This window comes from Charadrius vociferus, unplaced genomic scaffold (genome assembly GCF_000708025.1).
Source record: "Charadrius vociferus isolate BGI_N301 unplaced genomic scaffold, ASM70802v2 scaffold484, whole genome shotgun sequence".
In the NCBI taxonomy this organism is placed as follows: Eukaryota; Metazoa; Chordata; class Aves; order Charadriiformes; family Charadriidae; genus Charadrius; species Charadrius vociferus.
Genome location: NW_009648074.1, coordinates 304,607 through 327,529, shown reverse-complemented (window position 1 = coordinate 327,529; position 22,923 = coordinate 304,607). Strand labels below are relative to the sequence as shown.

Genomic DNA, 22,923 nt, shown 5'->3' with positions numbered 1-22,923 from the left:
CATTAGACCCAAATCCTGATTAGGCATACGGAAAGGCGGCCAGCGGAGTAATTTTTTCGCCCAGCTTAGCCTCGGCGCTTTCAGTCCTAGCCCTCCTGCCTCATTGCCTCTCTCATTTTCTTCCCTGCTCTCGCATCCACCCTCAAATGAGACATAAATCAAGTTGAGGAAAGCGAACAGGAGCTGTTGGAGGCTTTGCTCTGATTAAACCTCCGTGGAGATCAGAGCCACGGTCGTTACACTTCAGCTCAGAGCAACGCGAGCGATTCACCACCAAATATATCGTTAAGGCATCTCTCCATGGTCACCGGGTACCAAAATACCCCTGAAGATGCTGCGTTTCAGCGAGCCTGGATGCAGATCTTCTCGCCTTCGTTACGGCGCGCTTGCGTGCAATCATCCAGGAGATAACGAACGGTGTGGGTTCCCGGTGGGCGAGCGCCAGGTGGAAACTTCTCAATTAAAGCAGAGAAATGTTTGGCTGCCGTCGGTTTGTATCTTGTGGGAGGTCCGGTGGGCTGGAGAAAATGAGCAGCTTTATTAGCGCTCAGGGCTCTCGTTTGGAGTGTAACACCTTAGTAACGGCGAAGGCAGAGGGCTCTTCGGGGGCTGTGGCAGCAGCTGCTGGAGTCCAAAGCAGAAATGGGCTCGGAAACCCATCATGGGCATTTTTCATGCCCCTTCCCTTGACAGCAGCCCTTCCACATGTCCCCAGGGTCCTCACCGGGCTCCACAGCCGCTTTCTGCCATCCCAGAGGACCCGGCAGCATTTGGCGTTGCTTACACGGGGCGTGCTGCGGCGTAAAGAATCCGGAAGGGTGGAAAACTCATTAATTGCAGTTGGCAGTAATTACTGGCATTGAGTGCCTGATCCATCCTCTCTCCCAGGGGCATCTCCTGAAGGTGTCACCTAGGGGTGTCCGCACGCCGGCGTGACGGCGCTGGGGTCAGCCCCGTGTCCGTGGCTGCCCGTGGCAGATGCAGCGCAGAGCAGTGGGGTCTGGACACGGCCCCGGGTTTCGGGGTGGTGACTCGTTGTCCTCCACGGTGCATAGGGGAGCCCTCCCTGTGCCAGCGGTGGGCAGGCGGCTCGCAGGGACTGGGTTACCCCAGGGAGGGCAAGTGAGTTGCCAAAGGCCATGGAGGAAGTCAGTGTCAGAGCAGAGGGTCCCATGTCAGCTGAGATCTAAGGAAGAAACTTTTCATGCTGAGGGTGGTGAGCCCCTGGTGCAGGTTGCCCAGAGAGGTGGGAGACGCCCCATCCCTGGAGGTGTTCAAGACCAGGTTGGACGGGGCTTGGAGCAACCTGGGCTGGTGGGACATGTCCCTGCTCGTGGCAGGATGAGATGGACTTCGAAGGTCCCTTCCAACCCAAACCATTCTCAGACTCTATGTCGGAGCAGAGTGTCCCACATTGGGGTCTTGCATTCCCATCCCCACAGAATCACAGAATGGTGAGGGTTGGAAGAGACCTCTGGAGATCATACAGTCCACCCCCCCCCCGCCAGAGCAGGGGCACCTCCAGCAGTGGCACAGGACGGCGTCCAGGCGGGTTTGGGATGGCTCCAGAGGGGGAGACTCCCCCACCTCTCTGGGCAGCCTGTGCCACTGCTCTGCCGCCCTCACAGCAGAGAAGGCCCTCCTCAGCTTCAGATGGAACTGCCCATGGTCACCTTTGTGCCCGTTCCCTCTTGTCCTGTCACGGGGCACCACTGGACACAGACTGTTCCCATCCCCCCGGCACCCTCCCTTTGGGGATTGAGAAGCGTTGAGGAGATCCCCCTCAGTCTTCTCTTCTCCAGACTGAACAGCCCCACGTCCCTCAGCCTTTCCTCAGCAGAGAGATGCTCCAGTCCCCTCCTCACCTCCGTAGCCCTTTGCTGGACCCTCTCCAGCAGTTCCCTGTCCTTCTTGACCCGGGGAGCCCCGAACTGGATGCAGTACCCCAGATGTGGCCTCCCCAGGGTGCACGCACATGCCTCGAACGAAGCCCTCTCCTCTTTTCACGGCAGCAACGAGCCACATTTTTGTTTAGCAGATTGCCAGCTGCGAGAAAATAACCTCCAGCGGGATGAGCAACCCTTCAGCGAGAGCGGGGAGATGCCGAGGTTGGCGATGGAGAAGCGCACTCTGCGCGCCCCGGTGGCAGGCAGGCAGCACCGGGCAGGGTATCGCGTCACGCGGTGCGGCCCCCTGATGCTGGAAGAGTTCGGCAACACCTCCTCGAATCGAACTCGCCCGGCAGCGCGAGCGGTAATTGGAAAGATTTGTCTTCCTTAAACGTTCTGGTTTCAACAAGATTTGGGAGCGTGGCCGGGAGCTGGAGCCTCCAGCGAGGTTCTCAAGGACTTTGTTTTAAGAAAGGAATAGTGTAAATGCTGGAGGCTGTTAAGACAGCTGCTGTAAATCTTCCCCATCCCATTGCCAGCATTAACTATTGCATTATTTTATTAAAAAATTAGATTTCCTATCAGGAAGACAGCCAGCTCTGAGAGAGGGGAAAAAATCCATCCCTCCCCAAATCCCTTCTTCCAGGCAGGGAAGATGTAGAAGATGACAAAAGAACAGATTTGAGGGGACTCTTGGCTGGAGCGTGTTCCCTCTTCTGCAGGTTTTGCCGGAGTTTTGGTGCTGGGAGAGGGAAGGACATGTTTCTGCTCGGGGCCAGGGGTTCTGTAACTGGTTTAATATTATTCCTGGGCTGCGACGCCTTTACCCAGGAGACATGGAGGGCTCTTCATGCCGCCCGCCTGGAGCAGCATTCAACTCCTGGGACGATGCTGCCCACCCCAATCCCTCCTCTCCATAAAGTCATTTTTTAACCTAATTACAACCGTTACAGCATACACATGCTGCTGCCTCCTCTAATTACCCCGCCGGGACCGGCCGGGCATCCCCCACCTTCTCAAGCCCTGAATTCGCATCTTTTATTCAGACCTCTGATTTAGTGTTGGGTTGTTTTTTTTTTCCCTACTAAATCTCTACATCTGGGGCAGGCACGTGCTGCTCCTGCAATAAATCAGAGCAAAAGGTGGAAAAACCCATGAACATTACCCAAAGGACTGAGTCCGGCCAGTTATTGGGGTCCTAAACCATGTGTTTTACACCATGAAACAGAAAAGAAACGATTCTCCAGCTGGAGAAGAATAAAAATAAAGATAAAAAGACGGTCGTTTCGCATCTCCCAGCTGAGAGCAGCCTCGGTGTTAGTTGTAAGCACTTTTCCCAGTCATGAAAAATAATAGGTGTGGAATTGGGTAGCCTTGCCTTGGTGCGACGGCGGGAGCCATGCTTCGTCTTTGAGACGGGCTTTGGGATGAAGGGGATTTATTCGTGGCTGGTTTAGAGGCTCGTGGCTGTATTTGTGGCTGTGTTACTATTCCCTGTGGCTGTGCTCAAACCTATCCTTTCGTCTACCCATCCCAGCCTGGAAACCAGAGTCTTTGCTGGGATTTACTTACTGATTTCCTCCCTTTCCAGGTCTGCAGTCCTTTAGCTCAAGCGAGGACTTGTGTCTTGGTGCCGGGGTGATAAATCCTGGATCTTTATCCCGAGAGCTTTCCAAAAGCCCCTTGTTGAAAGCAAACTCTGTCTCCGTGATGGTGCATGATCTCATTAAATCACCCTTTAAAATTAGCCCTCCGTCTAAAAAAAAAGGAACTAAATCAGTTTTTCTCCTCCTTCTGCCACGGCTGAGCCCTCTGCTTCCTGCAGAGTGACACTTTTAAGGTACATTTACCAGTTTGGGAATGTTAATGCAGTAACGATGTGGCGCTGGTTTGCACTGGTAGCATCGTAAGAGGGACTTTGCATGCGGATCGGTCGCGCGTGCTGAGTCAGCAAAAGCAATCCTGCAAAGGCAGTGCCCGCAGGCGGTTTCCTCCATACAAGGTGGCGGTTGGGTTATACAGACCAAGCCGGTTCTTTGCTGCGGAGTTGTGCCTAAAGGGAGATGCTTTCTGTCTGAGATCTCGGAGCAAAGCCATCCCCTGAAGTTTAAGGGGAGCCGGGACTGAGCTCCCCAAAGCGACTCAGGAGGCGGCGCAGCAGAAGGCAACGCACGACCGACAGTTGCAATTAAAACAAGAGTTTCTGGATGGAGGGTGGTGGAAAACATCCTTTCCGGGTGACTTTCCGTCCACCACGGCAGTGGCTGTGGCTGAACGCAACGTGAAAGGAGGTGGAGTGGTTTCCGTGGACGTGCGAGACCACAGCTGATGTTTTCTGGGGTTTTCACACCGTTTTACCCGGGGAGAGCCGGCGGCGGCGCCCGTTGTGCCTTGCAGCGAGAGATGCTCCGGCCGCGCAGGGGAGTGGTTTCCATGGCAATTGCTGAGTCTAATGAATAAGGTTTGTTTTCTCATGAATGGGCAAAGCCCTGAGCAGCGCAGGAGCTGGCTCGGGGCACGCCGTGCCGTCACCCTCCGCACGGCTCCCACGGGAGGGCAGGACCACCCCGAGTAGGGCAGTACCCTTCGCTTCCCGCTGCTGCTGGCTTTGGAGGGATGCACCTCAATTTTTCCCTTTTCCCAGCTCTTTCGGCTGAGCCCGGTGCTGTAACAAGTCTCCCCGGAGCTTGTGTTGTGCGTGGCCTTGGGGAGGCTGCGATATCCCCCCATACCCCTGCACGGGACCACAGCGCCGCGGCATGGGTGGGTGCACTGGAAATTATATTTTGGAGGGTTGATGCCCCGGAGAAGGATAAAATCCTCCTGGATTTGGTTCCTTTTAACCTCCTTTTCTCCAGTTGGGTTTTACAGCATCGTTGCCGCATCTCAGCAGCGTCACCGGAGCCTCTCCCAGAAGGGACGGGGTCAGAGAACGTTACTTCCCCAGCTCGGCTGCTCCCTGCTACGCCATCAGCATGGCGCGTTAGGGAAGATGAAAAGTGCACTAAAAATGGCAATTTCTGCCAACTTGGCAATAAAAATTTAAGAGGCTTCAATTAAGCAACAGGTTCGAAGATGGAGCAATATTGTTTAATAGGGCTCTAGTGTGCCTCGGAGACTCATCCCCTCGAAACGCTTGCATGGGGCAGAGAGCATCAGCCACCAACAACCGCAGTACCAAAAGTGTAATTACAGAGGCAGGAAAATGGGACTGGGGGTCTGGCAGAGATCGCTCTGAAGCCCTGTATTTCCAAACAAGGTGTAGGCGGTGGCATTTGAAAATTAGGAGCAATTAAATAGTATTCCCCATGTTTCCTAAGCCTCGCTCAGAGCATCTTCTCCTACCTACGGTCTTACACATCCTCCTAGAAGAACATTCACTCTCCAATTTCTTTCTGTTTCCCTCAATCCCACGCACTCTCCCAGTTGATTTCCTCCAGTATATCATCAGACTCGGAATTAATTCAACAACAAGAAGCAAACTGGCAGGCAGAGGTGGCCAGCCGCGTAGAAAACCTCATTGCACAGGAGCGGATCAAAGCAGGAGATGTACAAAAACGATTGCATGGCTGTTTTTGTAGGGCAGCGGAGCGGTTTTGCTTAGAAAACAGCATTAGGAGTGAATCAGCCTGTTTGTATAAGGATACAAAAGAAAATAGGTTTGGAGGCAAGCGATGGAAATGAGCCAGGGCCGGTAACAGTGCGTCTGAACAGGGAGAGGTTGGAAAGGGCTCACTTAGGGTGGAGGTCAGAAAGAGAAAACATCAGGGATGGAGATGGACTAATGGTCTGGGTGCTCCTGCTCACCCTTCCCCATGGTATATGGGTAAAAGGATCTTTTACAAACAATAGAAAGCTGCTCGGTGAGCACAGGAGAGTTTCAGAGGGTCCAACTCCCACCACGCACCCACCCACATTGGGCACCTCTATAGGAGTCTGGCCAATGTAGTCCGACAAATAGAGCCAACGGTGTGCGGCAGAATGAGGGGGAAACGCTTTTGCTGGCTGTAGATGTGCCAAGGAGGTGAGCAGGAGGGAGGGGGCAGAGCTTATTGCGGTTTAAGACCGAGTTTGCACATGGGCGAAGGGTACAGCTCAGTTAGTGGGGAGCTAGAAGCGAGCTCTGGATGCAGCAACGGCGGGGGGCAGCCGTCCAGCGCGTCCTGGGAGCAAACCTGGGATGAGCCTGTTACCGTCTGAGAAACACATAGCAATTTATCGTCGTTTAGACAGTCATTCTATCACCCGTTGACCCGTCTCCAGCAGGGAAAGGGAATCGGGGAAAAACAAGGAAACCCGGGAGTTGGTATAAACAGATTTAATAGAGTAAGATTAGATAATTAACATTAATAGCACTAAAGAACCAGTATTGATCCCGATACCAATATAAAATACACCCGGATCACCCTCAGCCCATTCTGTCCGTAGAAGCTGTGCACCCCCAGCAGTGACAGCCCATGTGGGACCCTGCGAGCGCTGCGGCTTCGGGAGGAAGGGACGGGCTCAGGGCTGCGGCACCGGGGCGAGGAGTGCTCAGGATGGCAGCCGTCACGGGGGAGAGAGAACTCCTCAGCGAACTGTCTGATTTATACTGAATGTGCCGTTGATGGTATGAACTAACCCTGTTGGCAGCTTGGGTCGAGTGCCCGGGTCTCGCTCCTCCTCATCCCCGCACCCGGCGAGCTCGAAAACACTGAGACCTTGAAACCCGCACACCATAGCTGGCTGGAAAGGAAATATTTTCACAAATTCAGACACTGGAGTCTTCTAAAAGTGCAGTCTTCCCAAGCGTTAGAAAAGAAACTAGTCCTGTGTCACTCAAACCAGGACACAGCCCCTGAAGGGGCTGCCCCGGGCTTTTGGGGGAGCCACAGGAGGTTTCAATATTGCTGTTTGATTTGCCAAATCATTCCCGAGGAAACGGGGACCCCGAGGAGCCTGAGCTCCAAAATCACATTTTTGTTCTAGTGCCCACTCACCTCCGACACTTGGAGACTCGCGGGCTGTGTAACTTCCCCGGGTTCTCCTCTGGGGGGACCTTCCTGCTGCTGGAAGGGTTAAGCTCTTGTCCTTAAAGACAACTTCTTCGGTGCTTGTGTGAAGGGAGCAAATGAGAAGGAACGGCACGGCAAAGGTAGACGGCACATAGACAACTTCCAGCGTCATTAACTGGGAGACGGCGCCAGCGAGCTGTGTGTGCACCGAGCTTTTTAAGCATTTTACAAGTGCTGAAGATTGAAATTCTATTAAGTTGATGCTATTTGATGTCTCATTAAAGAACAGAGGTTTCTGGTTATTACTTTGTTCGGAGGAAATGCAAACACACCCCACGTGGATTTTGCCATGTTCAGGGAAAGGTTTGCGTCCCTCCTTGCTCATCGCTGCCTGAAGTTTGGTGGCATCAGGTGGGGACCCGCGGGTGGAGGGGGCTGGAGAGGCGCCGAGCTGTAGCCCAGCGCCAAGTCGATGCAGGACGCATCCCCAAAGGCGGATTCATCGCAGAGCCCAGCTGGAAACTGCCCCAACCTCCTGCCGGAAACGTCTCCACTGCGTTTCCACATCTTCCCTATTGCATAAAATTGAACGTGGAGGGGAAAAAAAAGAAAAAACCCAAACCACAGAGATACCACTTAAAATAAATGGGGGGAAAAAGAAAAAAAAAAAAAAAAAAGACCTCTCTGGCTGCAGATAGATGTTGGCAGTTTTCGGGAGGGGCAGTGCCAAGAGCGGCATGCAAAGGGCGGCAGCGTGGCCGGGAGAAGGGGTTGGGGCAGGGAGGAGGCTGTGCTCAACAGCCCCCGCCGCGGCCATCCGCTTTCCCTCCGCGTTTGCCCGGAGGAGCCCTTCCTTTCCGTGTGTTTCGGTCAAGCGAGGTCCATCCTGCTTTTAAAGAGACAAGTCAATTTGTTCCTTTTTCTTTTCGGCCCCTGCCAGTTCGTAACTGATTTTCAGAATCCCGAATAGCCAGGTTCAAGAGCATTTTAAAAGCGTCTCATTAATTAAGTAAGTCTTAATGATTGCAAGTTTGTCAACCTCAATTAGAGGCTGAAGCTGAATTTCTATAAGCGTGTGACCGCGCGGTGCCGGGGAGGGGAGTGTGCCCTCGGAAAGCTGCCACGGCAGCGGAGCAAAATCAGAGCTGGGCGCTACTCTCCTGCAGGAACCAAGGGCAGAAACTGTCCCCGCTGCCTTTACCTCTGCTTTTCCTTTTGCTTTTATGGGTTTTTTTCCGCCTCAAGCTTCAAAGAAAAGTAGCTCGTCCTTGGCGGTAGCGGAGCAGGTTGGAGGGGAGCAGCTGAGCATCCCTGGGCAGCCTCTGCCGGTCCAGAGCCGGAGCCCTCCTGCCGACCCCAAATCAGCATCATCTGGAAGAGGGGAAAGCGATTCTCTCAAGAGGGGGGAGACCTCTGCGTGGCTGCACGCCGCCCAGGAGGGGCTGCCGGGGAGAGGAATCAAATCCAATTAGCGTTTTTCCCATTTCAGTTGTTGACACGGCTGCGGTCTGCGGGATTGCTCCGTCACGTGCGCTGCTGTTTGCCGGCCGGCGAGGCGGGCTCGGCTCCCCGGCGGGCTCTGCCAGGCGATGCAGCGGCCTGGTTAGCATCGTGGGCAGCAAATTCAAATGTCAAACGTCTAAAAATCCGTTGCAGCTCTCTGGGGCCAAGCGCTTCGGAGGTGAATGCTTTGCTTGAGGTCGCAGCCCCATTGCGGCGAGGAGGGGGATAAGGACGGATGCTGTTATGGATGGGTTCACCGTGGCGTTACCCCCAGGGCTCGCAGGGCATCGGGACTCCCGTGCCAACATGGGAGAGGCAACGGGAGCATGGATGGGGCTGGTCTGCAGGGCATGAAGCCACAGGGGTTGGAGGGAAGAACCTCGGGGTCCTGCTCCACTGTGCCTCAGGGCAGGAAACACTGCGGAAGAGTTCGTCCCTTTGGTTTGAGTCTTTCACTGCGATGTGCATTCTTTGATGGGTAAAACTGTACCCGGCTCTGGGGGTCTCCTCTTCGAAGGGTGAGGGGGAGCGTTTGAGAGGAGACGACGCAGCGATGCCGGTGGTCCTGCCTTGTCCCTGCGAGAGATGCTGCCGTGGCTCCAACCACAGCCGGTAGCAGAGCAGCTGCCTTCAGAGATAATTGGAAATAAAAGGTCAGGACAAGAGTTGACTACATCAGAGACTTGGTACGTTGGTGCCTGCTCACCAAAACCACCTGGGAAAGGCGACATGAGCTTTCCTGGGACCAAATGACCTTCGGATGTTGAGGCAGGAGCTGGGAAATGTGGCTGCCCTATTCTCTGCAGAGCCCCGTCCCTAATGATGCACCTTCTCCCTCCGGAGAGGTACCGCAGCTGTATCTGGCTGCTGATCAGTCGAGAGTTTGCTTCTGATTACAAATTACAGAGCGTGAGGGAAGCAACGAATCTTCCAAGCTGTAATTACGATGGAGGCTACAGGTAATAGCCCTTGATGAGCCCTTTGGAGAGAGGAGAGTGCATTGACTTGCTCAAGGGAGGGAGGGTCCAACTCTGCCAGCCCAGGGAGATTAAAATCTTACCCAGAAGGAAGAAGCACAGATTTTTTTGCCGGTTGTACTTCAGATGAACCCTTGCTGCAGCGCTGCTTCCCACCGAGCCGGCGATGGAGCGGGAAGCGCCCGGATTCCCGGTGCTGGTCCCCTGAGTGTGGGAGATGCTTTGGTCACAGCCGCCGCATCTCAGGGTTCTTTTTGGAGGCAGGGCCAGCAGCAAGAAATCCCTGCCCTGGGAAACAGAGGTGTAAGAGGTATGGATTAATACAGCACAGGGCAGCACCGAGGTGCCTGTGTCCCAGCCCAGAGGGCTCTGCTCCATGGCCAGGAGTTTCACTGGGGAAATTTCCTTTAAAAAGTAAAAATTAGAGCTTCCCTGGAGTCTCCTGTTGGACTCAGCCACGACGTGCTTTTCTCCGAAACAGGGAAGGCCTTTATACTGCAGAGAAAAAAACCCTCCACCCATGTTAAAATGCACCAAGAGGCTTTTTTTTTTTGCTCCTAAATATCAGGGATTCAGCAGTGGGGAGAGCAGAAGTCTTGGCTGGGGCACAGGAGATGTGTTGCACCTATTCCTGCCTGTTTAGGAAGACGGAGAAAAGTGGCAGCAAATCCCCAAGGGACGCCACGCTTTTGGGGAGATGCAAACCAGCTTTGCTTTGCGGTACGGGGGTTGTCAGTGCTCGTGGTCCCGGCTACAAACCGGGCCATAACTCTGTTAATGAAGTTGCATCTCTTTGGGTTTAATTAATCATTCAGCCCATGCACCTCCTGCAGGTGCGGTGCCAGTTCACGAGTCACCGTGGCTCAAACCCAGCGCTGGCGGAGCAAAAAAGCGTGTAAGCTAAATATCTGATTGCGACTCCGTCGTTTTCCGATCCCGTCACCTACATTCACAATAAAATTTAAAGGGCTTAAAAGATTTGTGCGTAGCTGTGCTGGGGAGAGAGCTGATACCATCTGAGACCGCGATTATTTATTCTCCTTTATCATACAACGTGCAACATATGGGCCCCTTTCTCCACCGCGGATGACTAAATGATGGCATCTGGTACTCTATTATATTGCAAGTGTAAAGCAAATGAGAAAAGATCCCCTTCAAACAGCTCTTTGCTATTGTCACAGAGACGCTCTTGATATTTTCATTCCAAGGTGCTGCTGTGCTGACTCTCAACACCACCCCATTCAGAGCCAGGCCTGTTTCTTGGAGGATGCCGAAATTGCTGGGAACTGCTATTTTTTAATTGATTTTTCCCCTTAATGCCTCAGCTGGTCCCCGCAGATGGGATCCCTCCGTCACCTTCTGCGTCTTCCCACCCGTTGTGGATATTGTCTGCTCTTCAGATGGGACCCGCTGAGCGCAGAGATGGGCGCGCGTCGCTCCAGGCAGCCCAACAGCTCTCGCCGCTGTTGCTTTTCAAAGCAGCTTGAGCAGCAGCCTGGATCCAAGCGGATTTGGGGAATGCTGGAGCTCACATCCCACCGCAAGCAGCCCAGGCACCCGTGGGTGACGCTGGCTCTGGCAGTCGGCGTCCCGTTTTTTGGCATGCGCACACCAGGACGCGGAGGCGCTGAGCCGACCGCGCAGCTCAACGTCACGGCAAAGTTTTGTGTCTTGTTGGCCCTTGAAAGGAGGGTTGGTGCCCACGGGAGTATGGGAAGGGAGTTGGTGATTCCCTCCATCCCTGGCTGGTGGGGGATCCGGAGCCAAAGAAGGGGTCACCATCATATTGGAGACCCCCTTCGCCCTTGGGCAGGCCGGTCTGAGCTTTTCTCAGGTCCATCCTTGGGGTCGTGCAACGAAAGACCTTGAACGACCATCTCATCATGGGGAGGACCTGTGGCTCATCTAGAGGATGAGTATGCCACAGGGCTGCCACGTCCATGGTTCCAGCTGGTCCCATAAAGCCTACATCAGCCTCTTAGAGACAGAAATAACAAGGAACCAGTGTAGTGCCCGTAGATGCAGCAAGGTGAGTGCTGGAATAAGTAAAGCACCTCTGGATCCCTGGATGGGAACTCTTCACAGCAAAGTTGGTCCTTAGCGAAGGAATTACTTTGGCTTGGCTGAATTCAGAGCTTGTCCAGCCCCAGAGGGCAGGATCACCCTCTGAGGCCTGGCGTCTTCCCCAAACTCTCCTTTAGCTCCAGGTTTCATGCCACTCCAAGGCAGACTGTTGCCATACCCAACTGTCCTCACCACAAGACACATTCTTCCTAACATCTCATCTTTCTCCTCCTGGCTGCAATTTAAGCCCATTATGGGTTTTTAATGTCCGGGTGGTTCATAAGGCAAAGCCAGGGGGAGTTTTACCAGAGCCCCAGTCCTGCAAGCTGGTGCACAAGGTGAACATCTTTTTACAGGGTGCTTTGGAGGGTTGGAGCTCTCTTGCCACAGGACATCTCATGGGGCAGAGCTAGAGCAGAGCATGGGCTCCAAAACGCTCACACCGTGGTAGTTTTGTTATAGTTACCCCAGGTCCGTGCCTGAAGGATTCATGAGGTCGTTATTTATCCAACAGCATCTCCTTCCATTTCATGGGTCATCTCTTTTCTCCTCCTTTTCCCACAGGTCTCCAGAAGAAACCCAAACCGAGCACCCTAGAGCCTTGCCGCTAGGTCCTGGGCTCGTAGTCCATCAACATATGTTTACTTATTTATTTTAGGCTGTGATTAATGTTACTACAATTTTTAAAGGGATGTTTTTGTTCAGCCAGCAGGCTTTGCCAGCACAAAACGTTCTGTGTTTGGAGCAAAGCGCAGCAAATTGGACTCTGCTTTAAAACACAAAGAAGGAGGGGTTGGGGGAATGCTATTTTCTGCTCTCTAGCAAAGAGTAGCGCAGAGCATTTAGCAAAGATAAAGAGAAACGGGAAAGGCTGCCAAGCTGCAGACAGAAGGGATAAGGTAGATTTGGCCGTGGGGGCCAGACAGTGACTTTATTTCCTCCAGCATGTTCTGGGCTCTGAATTAAGGTTTCTGTGGTGGGTTGTGGAGTCCTGCTTATCTGATCTGTGCATTTGGGTTAAATAAAGCGGTAACAGCAGAAGGGTTTGCATTGCGCTAGCACTGAGTGGAGCAAATTATGAGCCTCACGTGAGGTGGTGTGCGAATGGGTGAGAAGAAGACAGGTTCCATCACCATGGGGGTGCCAGGAGAGCGGATAATGTGGTATCTCGCTCCATGGAGCTCTCTCCCTGTGCAATGGGTGTTTGGAGAAGGACACGGTTGACTTGTCTGCCTTCCCTGAGCCTGTGGCGAGGTACTGCTCTGCAGCCTGGCACCAGCTCCCATGGCAGCACCGCTCTGAGCAGAGCCATCCCACCACGGGGAGCATGAAGGTTTGGAGGCTCTTCATGGCACCCGTACGCCCTTTCCTTGGCATTTTTCACCTTCTGCAGTAATCCCTAGTTGCTGAACTGTTGTTGGCCCTTTCCGTGTGCTTCGCAAGTCCCCGGCCCTCTCTGAGGGTTGTGATCTGCTGCATTTTTCATCAATGAGAAACGTGCCTGAAGAAGGGAACAGTGCAAATGCAGCGGCTTTGCTGACAGCAGAGCAATCATGGCCATTGCCAGGATGTCACTGCCACCCCATTCTGCTCCTCACTGTCACCAGTGCTGTCTGTGTTGTCCCCATGAGTGGCACGGAGTGGTGCAGGTCGGAGGTTGGAGTAAGCCGGAAATGGGATCTGTTGACACAGCGGTGCCAATGACCCCAGGTTTGCTCTCACCAAAGTCGGAGAGGATTTGCAGGTCGGAGCCTCCCCATCTCTCCCCGCATGGGCAGGATTTTCCCGGTGGTGCAGACCACAGAGCTGGCCTTGGAGACCCAATGGTGCTGCAGGTCTCCAATGCCCCATCCTGCTGCAGCTCTGCTGGGTTGGAGGGACGCAGCAGAGCAGCTCTGGAGCAGAAGAGCTCTCTAAAGACTCGCACTTGGCAAAAGTTGTGCTGTGTCATAGAATCATAGAATGGTTTGGGTTGGAAAGGACCTTGAAGATCATCGAGTTCCAACCCCCCTGCCATGGGCCAGGACACCTCCCACCAGCCCAGGTTGCCCAAGGCCACCTCCAGCCTGGCCTTGAACACCCCCAGGGATGGAGCCTCAACAGCCTCTCTGGGCAGAGGTCCTTCCCTTGCAACAGCACGGCTTGGTCCCCCTCCTTGAAAACGTCATTAAAATTGTGCTGGGGGGGCTCCTCTGTGGCAAGAGGAGGGAGATGCTGTGCCCCGCTCCTCACTGCCGGTCCCCAGCGTCCCCTGACACCCCGCTCCTCCCTCTCTTGCAGCTGACGTACCTGCCTCCGCCGTGGGGTGAATGTCGCTCGTCGGATATGGGCTTAGACTTCTTTCCCGTTTACAGTATCACGGCTTGCAGGATCGACTGCGAGACCCGGTATATTGTGGAAAACTGCAACTGCAAAATGGTTCACATGCCAGGTCAGTGTGCCGGGGGCGGGGGGAAGCAGGGACCCCCTCCCTCCACCCAACCCACATCATTAGGGCTTAACGAGCTGGAAGGGGACCGGGGATTAAAGGAGCTGGGAATACCTTTGCCTAAGGAAAGAAGGATGCTAATAGCCTTTGCAAAAGGACCTGAAATAGGGGCAGGACACGGCAGAGGGATAGGGGTCTGACTTCCCCTTATTTAGCCCCAGTTGACAGCCCCGGGTGGTGTTTCCAGCAGTCCCCTCCTCGGTTTGCAAGGAAAGGCCCCCACGGGAGGCAGAGGTGGGGGAGATGCTGAGGGAATTGGGTCTCTTTAGTCTGGAGGAGAGGAGAGGAGAGGAGAGGAGAGGAGAGGAGAGGAGAGGAGAGGAGAGGAATTGAGTCTCTTTAGTCTGGAGAAGAGAAGGCTGAGGGGGATCTCCTCAACGCTTCTCAATCCCCAAAGGGAGGGTGCCGGGGGGATGGGAACAGTCTGTGTCCAGTGGTGCCCCGTGACAGGACAAGAGGGAACGGGCACAAAGGTGACCATGGGCAGTTCCATCTGAAGCTGAGGAGGGCCTTCTCTGCTGTGAGGGCGGCAGAGCAGTGGCACAGGCTGCCCAGAGAGGTGGGGGAGTCTCCCCCTCTGGAGCGGGGGGCAGAGCGGTGGCACAGGCGGCCCAGAGAGGTGGGGGAGTCTCCCCCTCTGGAGCCATCCCAAACCCGCCTGGACGCCGTCCTGTGCCACTGCTGGAGGTGCCCCTGCTCTGGCGGGGGGTGGGATGGGGGAGCTCCAGAGGGACCTTCCAGCCCTCACCAGTCTGGGATGCTGTGAGATGCTGCCCACCCCCAGCCTAGGTTCAGTTGGCTAAAGGGAGGTCCTTGTGGTCCCCACGGAGAGCCCGGTGGTCCCCAGCTCTCTTGCAGCAGCGGTGGCTGATGCCCACTGATGGATGTGTCCTTTCCATGCAGGGGATGCTCCCTTCTGCACCCCGGAGCAGTATAAGGAATGCGCAGAGCCTGCACTCGGTGAGTACCAGGAGATATCGCCGGGTCCCACAGATGTCCCAAGCAGGAGGGTCTTCCAGCAGCCTGTGTCCACCTGGCTGGCAGGACTGGGGTGATCTAGAGCAGCTGCAACCCAGCGATGGGTTTTGATGATACCCAACTTGTTGGGAAGGGCTGGGTGCACCCTGGGATAAAGCTGCTTCTGGTTCTGCATGGGGCATGGGAATCCATCAGTGCAGAAACCCTCGGGATAATGGGCACCCCGGGATATGTGGGAGGGGAGCACCTCTGGGGATGGGTTTGGGAGGGAAGGGACCCATTCTAGGTCCAGATTTAGCAGACTCAATCACCACATGTTCCATGAGAAGATGCTGGTAACAGAGTGTAGCTTCCAGCAGAAGGCCTCTCTCCAAGATTGTGGGGGTGGCCATGCAATGAAGTGGGAGAGAAATGGCCAGGATTGGGTTTCCTACAGCTCCTCTGAGATGTGACTCTTTGGTCCCTCTCTGGGTGGCATGACCTCTGCTCTCACATCTGCTGCGTGTCCCTGACTCCATGAGATCTGACCCTGTGACCTTCTCCAGGTTTGCTTGCTGAAAAGGACAGCAATTACTGCATCTGCAGGACACCCTGTAACCTGACCAGGTACAACAAAGAGCTCTCCATGGTCAAAATCCCCAGCAAGACTTCAGCCAAGTACCTGGAGAAGAAGTTCAACAAGTCAGAAAAATATATCTCGTGAGTGTTGCAGAAAACGGATCTCCTTCGCTTTATGGGGCGAAAGTGTCTGTAAAACCCTGTTGGCAGGTTAAACCGGCCCATGGTAAGACCAGACCTTGCCAAAGCCTCTATCACCAAACAGAGGTATATCCTCCAGGGAGGGTTAGGCTGAAACCCTTGAAGAGATGAGGTTGCTTTCATCTCAGTAGCCGTGTTTCAGGACAACGGTATAGTCCTTCCCTGGCCTTGTCTCCATGAGCATACCCCATAGCCACCAAAAAACAAGTGCGAAACTTCCTTAATTTGACAGGGAAGCCCAGTCTTGCTGGTCCTGTCTGAAATGTGGCTACTCTTTACCTAAGTCTGGGCTGTGGACCTCAGGCAGCTGCTGCCTTGGGACCTCTCCCAGTGTTGGGCACATTGTTGCCTTGTGGAGGCAGCGAGAGTTATTCCATATTAAGCATCCTTTGGACTCCTGCTGTTATTATCAAAGGAAGATCCAGAGCTCAGATCCTGAGACGTCCTGGAAGAACATTTTCCAGCTTCTGCTAAGGCTGCTGGAGTCCTGTCGCTGCCCAGGCGGTCCGAGTGTCTGTGGGTTGCTGAGGACCCCAGAAGGAGAACAGTCAGGACAGGCGGGGACTAAAGCCCCAAAGTCCCACTTTTTTTCTTACCCCAAAGCACACAAGGCCGCTAGGGGCTGATGGGCTGATGCTGCTGTCCTCTTTCTACAGAGAGAATATTCTTGTGCTGGACATATTTTTTGAAGCACTCAACTATGAGACGATTGAACAGAAGAAAGCCTACGAAGTGGCAGCCTTACTTGGTAAGGAGAGATCGGGGGTGCATTTTGGAGTCCGTGTGTGTTTATGGGACAGACAGGTGCCACAGGTTATGTGCCCTGTCGTGAAATCCCAGCAAGATCCAGCCAGCTTTCCATTTTCCTTCCGACAGCAAGCTGGGGAGTGTCCCACGGACCACAGCTAGTCCACATGCCACCTGTGAAGGGTTAACATGAGCTGCTCCATCTCAGCTTGCTACCAAGACCCTGTTATTTGGAAGTCCTGGGGCTGAGTGGGTGATGGATGGTCTCTGTGGTGCCCCCCAACACTGGAAGGGTAGTGTGTGGAGGACAGCTCTTAAAACCATCCACATGCTCCAAATCCATCCTCCTTGCCAGCCAGGACCCTGCTCTTTGCCTTTGGGTGGTGCCCCGCAGCTTGATGGAGAAGGTGAAGGAGTCATTGGGTTGTTCAGCCTCAGACTGGGTCAAGCTTTGTGGGTACCACCTACAGATTTGGGTACTTAGGACCTGTTGAGACTTGGGGGTGGAGGTGCTTGGTCAGTAGAAGCAAGCATGCTCTGTGCCCACACTCAGCCCCATCGTGTGCTACCCCCAATCCCCAAATGCCTCCTGGGATGCACGGAGCTGGAGCCGGGCCATCCTCTGGGGCCGGACGCTGCAAGCCTGCCCCAGGACGGGGGACACTGCAGGGAGCAGAGCACCCCATGTCCCTTTGGGTGCCCTCCTGTCACCCCGCAGTGGTAGCTCTGCAAAACATACATGCCATGACCCCATCTGGACCTGCTTTGGGTTCCCGAGTGCTTTGGGCAGTCTCATCTCCCCCAAGTCCTCAGCCTCTCTTGAACCAGCACTTTGCCCCAAAGCGCCTTTTTTTCCTCTCTTTCTTCTGCCTCTGTCTCATGGACACCCACAGCAAAGGTCCCGGTAGCCCCTCCACCCACAGGTACCGTCACTCTGGGGAGCAACCCAGTTGAACCATGGGTGTTCTGCAGCAAAATCCATGAGAGTTGTCTTCCCTGAAGCACACGGTTTGGCATAGCACAGCAACTCATGGCAGGAGTTACCTTCCCAGCAGATCCCTGGAAGTCTCCTCTCCCCACGGTGCCTCCTCCACAGCCCTTCCCCAGCCCTGGGGGGACTGTAGGACTTGAGCAGAGACAGCCTTGAGATGCTCCCCCCTGAAAAAGCAGGCCATCTTCCCTCTGCCTTGCCTCTCTTTGGCAGGTTTGGGGTTTTTTTTCTTGGCACCGGGGGACATTACCTAATTCTTCTCCAGCATCTTTCTCCTTCTACCACCCAGTTTGGGAATTGGGCTTTGGGATCCCTGGGCTGAAGCCTGCTGTCTGACTCTGACAGATGGCTTCCTCGGATGCCAGCGTGCGGTATTGCGCCCTCATTAGGCTTCCAGCTGATGGCCTCGTTAGCAGGAGAAATGCTTCGGTGGCCGGCAGTGTCCTTCCCGGGATGCTATTCACGCTGTTAGAGCTGTTGATGCTTCTGGGGGTGACGCGTTTCCCCACTCTTTGGGGACAGCAGCACCCAGGGCAGCCGCACCACGCTGGCACGGGTGCCTCTAGGAGCGTTTCCGACGGGGGTGAAAGCCATCTGCGTGTTGTTCTCTCTCCTAGGTGACATTGGAGGCCAGATGGGGCTATTTATCGGTGCTAGCATCCTCACTATACTGGAGCTCTTTGATTATATATACGAGGTAAGACCTCGCCCTTGGCCTTATCCCTCTGGCGGGTGTGGGTTTGCCAAGCTCGGGTGGTCGTGGACCAGGACCCTCCACGCCCAATGTGCCCACGTGGATTATTAATGTTAATTAATGCTACTATATGATGAGTGTTCTACAGTAGTGCTATGTAGTCGGTCACGGCGATGTGGCATGGTGCGGAGGTCGCTGCATCAGCCAGGGGGGTGGGCTGGCACGCAGCCATGGCGTGGCATGGCCAGCGCCGCTTGGCATCCTGCCTCTGCTAACGAGGTTTCCTTCTTGCTTGGGCTAATTAAGCACCACCTTCAAGCAGCCGTGCTGTTTCCCACACTGGATCTCCCCCTAACCCGAGGTGTGGTGGCTCCGGGCTGCTGGATGGGGACCTGCTGGTGCACCCTCCTGTCCCCGTCCCCAGTAGCAAACCATTGTCATCTTCTGGGGGGCATCAAGCAGAGTGTGGCCAGCAGGTGGAGGGAGGTCATCCTCCCCCTCTGCTCTGCCCTGGGGAGGCCACATCTGGAGCACTGTGTCCAGTTCGGGGCTCCCCGGGTCAAGAAGGACAGGGAACTGCTGGAGAGGGTCCAGCAAAGGGCTACGGAGGTGAGGAGGGGACTGGAGCATCTCTCTGCTGAGGAAAGGCTGAGGGACGTGGGGCTGTTCAGTCTGGAGAAGAGAAGACTGAGGGGGATCTCCTCAACGCTTCTCAATCCCCAAAGGGAGGGTGCCGGGGGGATGGGAACAGTCTGTGTCCAGTGGTGCCCCGTGACAGGACAAGAGGGAACGGGCACAAAGGTGACCATGGGCAGTTCCATCTGAAGCTGAGGAGGGCCTTCTCTGCTGTGAGGGCGGCAGAGCAGTGGCACAGGCTGCCCAGAGAGGTGGGGGAGTCTCCCCCTCTGGAGCCATTCCAAACCCGCCTGGACGCCGTCCTGTGCCACTGCTGGAGGTGCCCCTGCTCTGGCGGGGGGTGGGATGGGGGAGCTCCAGAGGGACCTTCCAGCCCCCACCAGTCTGTGTGATTCTCATCAAAACTCCTTTAATTAATGCCCGAGTCCCAGTCCAGCCGTCAGGCGGGAGAAGCAGCGAGACCAGACCTTGTACCACCGCCGGGGAGGTGGAAAAACCCCAATCCCTGTTATCCTCCGTCTGCAGCTCTGCCAGCAGCCCTGGAGCAAGGAGCTTTCTAGGAAGCACCGAGACGAGCTCGAGCGTGGTCCCGTGGCTCCACGGTGGCCCAGAGCAGCTGCTCCAGAGAAAAGTGCACGTCCTTTTTAATGGGAATTACTGCAATAAGCAGTCCGGAGGAGACATCGCTTTCTGGCAGCCCTCCCTCCTCTGCCCTCCAGCAGCAGTCACGACCCTTGTATATTTTTAATCTCCTTTTCCCTAAGCGAGCTCTCCCGGTGAACGCTGATGTCTCAGCCCAGCAGTTCCGAGGGGATTTGGCCTTCTCTGTGCCGTGGTGCCGACACCGCCCTCGGCGGTCCCATGCTGTCACAGCTTGCCCCCGGGCGTCGTTCCTCCAGCATCCTCCGCCACTGCCCCAGTAAGCGCAGAGGCAGATTCCAGCCGCTGGCTGCACCCTCCTGCCGTTGGGACTTTTTCCACCCTATTTTTCATCTCAAACTGGCCACGGTCCAAAATAACCCTCCCTGGAGCATCCTCCCCACCAGCCGTTGGTTTTCCTTCCCAGTCTTCATGGCCGCATCGCCAAAGGCTTCGCGTCAAGGGTCAGGCTCGTGAGTTTTGTGTATAAAAGGGGAAACTGAGGCAGGGAGAGGGGCTGCAGCTGGCTGCGAGCCACCGAGGAGTGACCTCCGCACCCAGATGACCCCAAGGATCCAAACACACGAGCGTGTGTCCTATTTTATAGCTGGAAGGAATGAGTTTGTATCTTGGGAGAGTTTCGAGGAGGATGCAAACCCCTATGGAGACGGGCAGTCCCCAGCAGATTTGGCACATCCCAGTCCAAGGTCCTTTGCCCGTGTCCCTGGGAAGGTGCCTCCTCCTAATTTACCTTATCCGCTTGTTGCCTGCGGATTTTAACGCACTGGTTTTGGGCCCCCTGCACCCAAACATGCAGTATTTTAAACCAGCACTCTCATAGCCCTGTCTCAGCCCTATGGGACCAGGGATTTTTAATCCCATGGGATATTGCAGTCGGGAGTCACCCGTGGCTGTTGCATTAACATCTCCCAAGCCCGGCGGGTGCACAGGGATGTCGAGCACGGTCTCTGCTCCGAGCTCGCTGGGGCATCTCGAAAACCCTCTTGACGTTATTAAAGTGGGGATGCTGGCTTTACTTTTTAAGACAGTCACTCCCCGTCACAGTCCCTTCTGGGCGGCTGTTAGCACTTGGTGGCATTATTCTGCAATAAAATATATTGAAAATTACAGGCATAAAGCTCATAATGACTTTGGAGCGCAAACAAACCCTGGGCCTCAGTTTATATCTGAGGCTGAATGCACACAATATTTCATTAAAATCGCCTATTCCCGGCTTTCTTGGGGTTCTTTCATAAGAAGGTAATAAGAAACCTCGTGAAGTTTGGATTTTTCTTCTCTGTTTTACTCCCTTGTTTGACATCTGCTTATAAAACTTGGCAAATAGTTTCCTCTTGCTGTTTTGTTACGGGGGTTTTTTTCACTTTTTTCTCCTTTTTGGGCAAGCACAGCTTAAGAGAGCATCCTGTCTCCTTGGAGAGGCTGCCTGGGGATGGACCAGCAGGTTCACCCAGCTGTGCCCTATGCAGGGGTCATCTTCATGGTCACCGGTGACAGATATTTAACCCACACCAGACAGGGAGAAAAGGAATAAAAAGTCTTAAAAGATGCCTAATCCACATGGTTGATCTAATCTGCTCAGGGTTTCATCACAGCGGGGTTCAGCGCTCCTAAAACTCATTGTGTTTTGAACCAAAGCATTTGTAAACTCTTGGAGATTACCAACAAATGACTACAATTATTCTTTCCCGGTGGCTTAGCCAAAATCTGATGAAATACTGATCTCAGAGATGGGTTTTTGCATCGTTTCCTCAGCACAATCCTCCTCTTGGTCCTGCCCCGGGGCGGAGTTGTGCTCCTGGGCTGGTTGGAGTCCCGAATCCCCACCACGCGTCTCCGCATGCCAGCCAGCATCTGCCTCACTTCCTTAGGACCTGACCCAATTTTTCACATTTTTAGCTTGTTTCTTTTTTTTTTTTTTTCTTTTCCCCCAGTGGATGTTTTTCAGAAGAACACTCACTTTTCAACCTTTCTGGGCTTTCCCTTGAAAATACGTTTTTCAGCAGCAGCGGCTGCCAAGGAAATAACGCGGCTGTGAAGGGGAACGGCACTCGCGTCACTGACATTTTTCAATAAAACCCCAAACATATTTAAAAAATTGAGGTTTGGGTTGGTTCTTTTTCTATGGGAAGAGTTCAGTTGGGACACACGGGGTGATTTTCCTGGCGTGATTGTCGTCTTCTGTATATCCTTCGTAGGGTGTCCTCCAAACCCAGCGCATCTCCCGGGGCTGTGGACCCAGCCCCGTTGGGTGAGGTCGCCCCACGCCTCCTGGATGCCCGCGCAAGGCAAGGCGAGACGTCTTGCCTGTTCCTGCCCGCCTTTAACCCAACCTTCCTCTTTTGCAGCTGATCAAGGAGAAATTATTAGACCTACTCGGAAAGGAGGAAGAAGAAGGGAGCCATGATGAAAACGTGGTAAGGAGCCCCCTTGGGAGAGAGGAGGAAATTTCCCTGCGGTCGGCTCCGTAGGCAGGCGAAGTCGCTCCATACGGACGCAGCGTTCGACCCCGGCTTGAGTTATTTCCAAAGGATTGATGCTATGGCACGGCCAAAGAAAGGAGATAGCGGTTGGGGAGGGGCAGGGAGCATCCGTCGGCCCCAGGGTAACCCTGTCCCCCGCTCTCCGTCCGCAGAGCACTTGCGACCCCATGCCAAATCATTCGGAAACCATCAGCCACACTGTGAACGTGCCGCTGCAGGCCACCCTGGGAACGCTGGAGGAGATCGCCTGCTGACACCGTCCGACCGCTCCACAGTGCCAACACCTAAGGAAGGAAAACTGCACAGGAAAGCAGGGACCGAGCTCAGGTTTGCAACGGGGGCAAAAAAAAAAAAAAATTAAAAAAAATATTTTAAAAAAAAAAAAGGAAGAAAATCGCTATGCATTAAAAAAAAATAAATATATATATTATATATATACTCTGCCAAAACCAAGCGAGAGGCGCCTTGGACTTGACTTGTGTTGTCCTTTCCTGTGGGGGGGTTGTCTTCAAGATGTGAAGGCAGCAGCTCATTTTTGAACTGTACAAAACAAAGAGACCACCACCACCACCACCACCACCAAAAACAAAACCGCAGCCCCGCCATTTCACATACTGCCAAATGTATAAAGCACTTGCATGCCAGTTCTTTTTATGGCAATATATTCCTATCTGTCTTTATAAGCTCTGTTCCTCTTTACAGTCTCTGATTTTCACTACAAGAAGGAACTCGCGGGCCCAGCCATCCCCTGAAATCACCATTACTAACGTCGTAGGCTGAATTAGAATAAAGAAACAAAAAGTCGCAGCTCTTGGATTCTTCTTACGTTCTTGTCCTTCGTGTCAGTCTGTGATGAATCTTAAGCTAAGCCGGGTCCCCCGAGGCCGGGCCACCGCCGGGGCTCCTCAGCGCTACCAGTCACCCCAAGGTGAGCATCCCTGGAGAGGGGCCGGACCGGTGGCTCTTGGTGGAACGTCCCCCCCGGCTGCTGTGTCGCAGTCCTCCGTCTGCAGTGCCTGGATAGTCCGTCTGCGGCGGGTGGGCACGGGGCGGTGGGTTTCTT

At 54.3% G+C, this 22,923-nt stretch overlaps 1 protein-coding gene across 1 annotated transcript in view; it reads left to right on the top strand.

Moving 5' to 3' along the window:
* Nucleotides 1-22,555, top strand: part of ASIC2 (acid-sensing (proton-gated) ion channel 2) — a 541,834-nt gene extending 519,279 nt beyond the window's left edge. The window contains exons 4-10 of the mRNA XM_009883822.1: nucleotides 13,708-13,858; nucleotides 14,819-14,875; nucleotides 15,439-15,592; nucleotides 16,309-16,400; nucleotides 18,008-18,087; nucleotides 21,726-21,794; nucleotides 22,013-22,555. Of these exons, the coding sequence (XP_009882124.1) occupies nucleotides 13,708-13,858; nucleotides 14,819-14,875; nucleotides 15,439-15,592; nucleotides 16,309-16,400; nucleotides 18,008-18,087; nucleotides 21,726-21,794; nucleotides 22,013-22,114 (705 nt within the window). The 3' untranslated portion in view covers nucleotides 22,115-22,555. The remainder of the gene's footprint in view (nucleotides 1-13,707; nucleotides 13,859-14,818; nucleotides 14,876-15,438; nucleotides 15,593-16,308; nucleotides 16,401-18,007; nucleotides 18,088-21,725; nucleotides 21,795-22,012) is intronic.
* Nucleotides 22,556-22,923: the final 368 nt, after the last annotated feature.